The 4487-nt window shown below is 51.0% G+C and overlaps 1 protein-coding gene across 1 annotated transcript in view; it reads left to right on the top strand.

Moving 5' to 3' along the window:
* Positions 1 to 3077: 3077 nt before the first annotated feature.
* LOC308371699 (putative G-protein coupled receptor 25) overlaps positions 3078 to 4487 on the top strand; it is a gene marked incomplete at both ends in the record, with an annotated part of 1590 nt that continues 180 nt past the window's right edge. The window contains 2 exons of the mRNA XM_080846686.1: positions 3078 to 4055; positions 4443 to 4487. The exon at positions 4443 to 4487 is cut by the window's right edge and continues 180 nt beyond it. Of these exons, the coding sequence (XP_080702812.1) occupies positions 3078 to 4055; positions 4443 to 4487 (1023 nt within the window). The remainder of the gene's footprint in view (positions 4056 to 4442) is intronic.

The raw sequence follows: 4487 nt of genomic DNA, 5'->3' as shown, positions 1-4487 counted from the left end.
AAGTGACACGTCCAGGTGATCAGTGACACGTCCAGGTGATCAATGACACGTCCAGGTGATCAATGACAGGAAGTGACACGTCCAGCTGGTCAATGACAGGAAGTGTCACGTGATCAGGTGGTCAATGACACGTCCAGCAACTTGCTGGGGGTTCAGTAGTAGTCCTGACAACCAGCGAGAGACACAGACAGGAGCGGAGAGGAGAGACAGAGGAGCGAAGCGGTGAGGAGCGGTGAGAGGAGGAGGATCCAGAGGAGAGGAGAGACAGAGGAGCGAAGCGGAGAGGAGCGGTGAGAGGAGGAGGATCCAGAGGAGCGGAGAGGAGAGGAGCGGTGTCTGGGCAGGAGGAGGATCCAGAGGTTCAGAGGAGCAGAGAGGAGAGGAGCGGAGAGAGGATCCAGAGGTTCAGAGGAGCAGAGAGGAGCGGAGAGAGGATCCAGAGGTTCAGAGGAGCAGAGAGGAGCGGAGAGAGGATCCAGAGGAGCGGTGAGAGGAGGAGGTCCAGAGGAGCAGTGTCGGGCCAGGAGTAGGAGGTCCAGAGGTTCAGAGGAGTGGTGAGGAGCGGAGAGAGGATCCAGAGGAGCAGTGTCTGGGCAGGAGGAGGAGGATCCAGAGGAGAGTGTTGTTCTTCTGCTCCGGCAGCTGCGGCGTCTCAGAGCGGAATGGAAAAGAATCCCTAGAAGATTCCACTGGGAGCGTCCTGATGCACACACACTCACACACACACACACTCACACACTTACACACACTCCCAGATTCCACTGCAGAGAATTCCAACAGAGACGAAAGTGTGTGTGTCTGTGATTCAGAGCTGTCTGCTCCCGCGCTGCTCCCGGAGTGAAGTGTGTGTGTAGGGAGTGTGCTAGTGTTAGGGAGGGGTGTGAGAGAGCTCTGTGCCCGCTGTGCATGTGTGTGTGTGTGTGTGTGTGTGTGTGTGTGTGTGAGGGCTCACTCATTAGTGAAAGTCGTCTCCTGTGGGGGGGCTGAGGAGGGGGCAGTCCCTTAGCGGATAAACAGAAGAACTGAGGGGAGGAGAGAGAGGGAGGTAGAGAGAGGGAAAGGAGGAGAGGGAGAGAGAGGAGAGAGAGGGAGAGAGAGGGAGAGAGAGGGAGAGGAGGAGAGAGAGAGGGAGAGGAGGAGAGAGAGAGGGAGAGGAGGAGATAGAGAGGGAGAGGAGGAGAGAGAGAGGGAGAGGAGGAGATAGAGAGGGAGAGGAGGAGAGAGAGAGGGAGAGGAGGAGAGAGAGAGGGAGAGGAGGAGATAGAGAGGGAGAGGAGGAGAGAGAGAGGGAGAGGAGGAGAGAGAGAGGGAGAGGAGGAGATAGAGAGGGAGAGGAGGAGAGAGAGAGGGAGAGGAGGAGATAGATTGGGGAGGAGAGAGAGGAAGAGTGAGAGAGGGTAGAGGAGGAAGGGACCACAACATTCCTCCTTCTCTCTCTCTTTCTCTCACACAAATATACCCTCTTTTTCTCTCTTTCTGAAACATAACTATACTCTATCTACCTACCTACCTACCTATCTATGTATGTATGTATGTATGTATGTATGTATGTATGTATGTATGTATGTATGTATGTATGTATGTATGTATGTATGTATGTATGTATGTATGTATGTATGTATGTATGTATGTATGTATGTATGTATGTATGTATGTATGTATGTATGTATGTATGTATGTATGTATGTATGTGTGTGTGTCTATCTATCTATCTATCTATCTATCTATCTATCTATCTATCTATCTATCTATCTATCTATCTATCTATCTATCTATCTATCTATCTATCTATCTATCTATCTATCTATCTATCTATCTATCTATCTATCTGTCCATTAAGCACAGACATGTTAGCCCAGAGGTTAACTCGTACCACTGCTGGCTATCCAGTTAAAGTCATCTGTGTGTGTGTGTGTGTGTGTGTGTGTGTGTGTGTGTGTGTGTGTGTGTGTGTGTGTGTGTGTGTGTGTGTGAACCAGCCACTAGAAAACTAGCGATGCTGCTGTGAGGTAAAACATGAGAGAGTGCCCTCTGCTGGTAGGTGTTGGTGCTGCAGGCTCCACTGGTTGAAGCGTGTTACAGGTGGAGACAGGAGATGGACTCCAGGTCAGGGGTCGGGGGGTCGGGGGGTCAGGGGGTCAGGGGTCGGGGGGGTCGGGGGGTCAGGGGGTCAGGGGTCGGGGGTGTCAGGGGGGTATGCTGTGGTCAGAAGAACCTTTTCCACTAAAGGACTTCAATCTGACACTACCAGCCCTGTCAGTGCCGAATGAACGAAACAGTTTTGTTTTCACAATTTGTTTGGATTACAACCATGTTTAGCATTCGTTCTAAGGTCGACAGTTTTTACCATCAGTCTCGTGAAGCACCCACACACACACACACACTCACCACGGCATACAAACCTCTCCTGCTTAAATAATAAAGTAGTGGTTAATTACTTAATTAACATCATTAACATCACTGTTCATTGCCGTCATATGATCATCAGTCATAGAAATATTTGATTCTGTTAAATTGGAAATTGCTCAATTAAAGATTTACTTCCATTTTTAAAGCAGGAACACGATAAAGACAAAACAGCGTAACAAACATTATTTTATCAACAAACAAAAGATATTTACATATCGTACATATATAATATATAAAATATTCAACAGTTAAAAGCTCGATAAAGCTAGTACAAGATAAGATTTTCTAAAACCTCTAAATGTGCATAAACATATATATATATATATAAACTATGCAAAAGTATACAGTACCTTTAAAGAGGAACGTCTGCTGTATTACTGTGTTACAAGTAAGTATTATATATTATTATGTACGTATGTATTACATATTATTGTATGTATTATAAAGAACCCATACATCTATCTCCGGCTTAGATTTGAGTTGAGATAAACAGACAAAAACAGAGAGAGCAAGAGAGAGAGAGAGAGAGAGAGAGAGAGAGAGAGAGAGAGAGGAAGAAGGACTCAGCACAAAGCAGAAGCTGTTGCTTGTGGTTTTTCACCATATCTAGCGCCACTGAGTCTATGTGTGTGCCAGTCTGCCAGTGCCTCTCCTACGCGTCTGCAGCGATGACTCTCACTCACCCGACCTACCCGTCTGCAGCGATGGGTCTCACTCGTCAGCCCGACCACGGAGATGCCCATGACTCTTTCCACCCTAGCCCAGACATGGTCACGACCTCCGGGTATGACCAATCCGACGCCAGTGGGTCTTTCTACATGACTACGAGCCCAGACTACGGCGACTACTACGTGACTCTGTTCCCAGGGGAGGCGGACAGCGGGCTGCTGCAGGCCATCCCCCTCCTCTACTTCCTGATGTTCTTCGTGGGTTGCCTTGGCAACCTGTGCGTGCTGGCGGTGTTGGGCCGGGGGGGCGGCGGGCGGAGGCGGCTGGTGGACACCTTCGTGATGAACCTGGCGGCGGCAGACCTGGTGTTCGTGGCGACGCTACCGCTGTGGGCCGCGTCGGCCTCCGTGGACCACCGGTGGGACTTCGGCGAGCCGCTGTGCCGCATCAGCAGCCTGGTGATCGCCGTCAACCGCTTCTCCAACGTGGCCTTCCTGACGTGCATGAGCGTGGACCGGTACCTGGCCGTGGTGCGTCAGCTGGACTCGCGGTTCCTGCGGAGCGGCCGTTGCGTCCGGGTCACGTGCGCGCTCGTGTGGATGCTGGCGCTGGTTCTGGGCGCGCCCGCGCTGTTCTTCCGTCACGTGGATCCCGTCACGGGGATGTGTGTGGACCGCGACGACTCCGTGTGGTTCCAGAGCTACAGCCTGGCGATGGTGCTGCTGGCGTTCGTGGGGCCCGTGTGTGTGATCCTGCTGTGCTACGGCGCCATCTGTCTGCACCTCCAGCGCCACTGCAGCCTCAGCGCCAACGCCAACCCGCACATGCAGGCCCGTCGACGCCACACCCTCAAGATCGTGTCGGCCATCGTCACGGCGTTCGTGGTGTCGTGGCTGCCTTACAGCGTGTGCCGTGTGACGCTGGTGGGCATGTGGCTGGGCGGGGGGGAACCCGGCGTGGCACTGCAGGAGGCGCAGGTCTGTGGTCAAAATTACTTACAGACAACTGGAGTGGTACTGCAGATTTATTAACGATATCGGGAGCATTGTTACAAGCAATCCATGTTCATGAAATGTTCACCAACAATGCCCATCAGTCTCTGGGCAAACTGAGCTCTTATACCTAAAACCCCTCCCTCGGACTAATACACTGTGGCCACCTTGTCCTCCACTATAGATAAGACTATTGACATAGGATCCCCTTACCCCAAGTCTTGAATAACTCTCTTAGCTCATCAAACCTTACCCAACAGGTCAGACAGAATACATGGCCACACTAAGTTACCAATTCAATTTATGTTATACTATGGAATCCTATACTAACCTACTTAATTAAATGTGAAACATATATTTTTTATCCCACAGGTCATCTCCTCCTGCCTGGCGTTCCTGAACAGCTGTGCCAACCCG

Source organism: Sprattus sprattus, assembly GCF_963457725.1.
Source record: "Sprattus sprattus genome assembly, chromosome: 10".
Lineage (NCBI taxonomy): Eukaryota > Metazoa > Chordata > Actinopteri > Clupeiformes > Clupeidae > Sprattus > Sprattus sprattus.
This window is presented reverse-complemented; position numbering and strand designations above follow the sequence as displayed.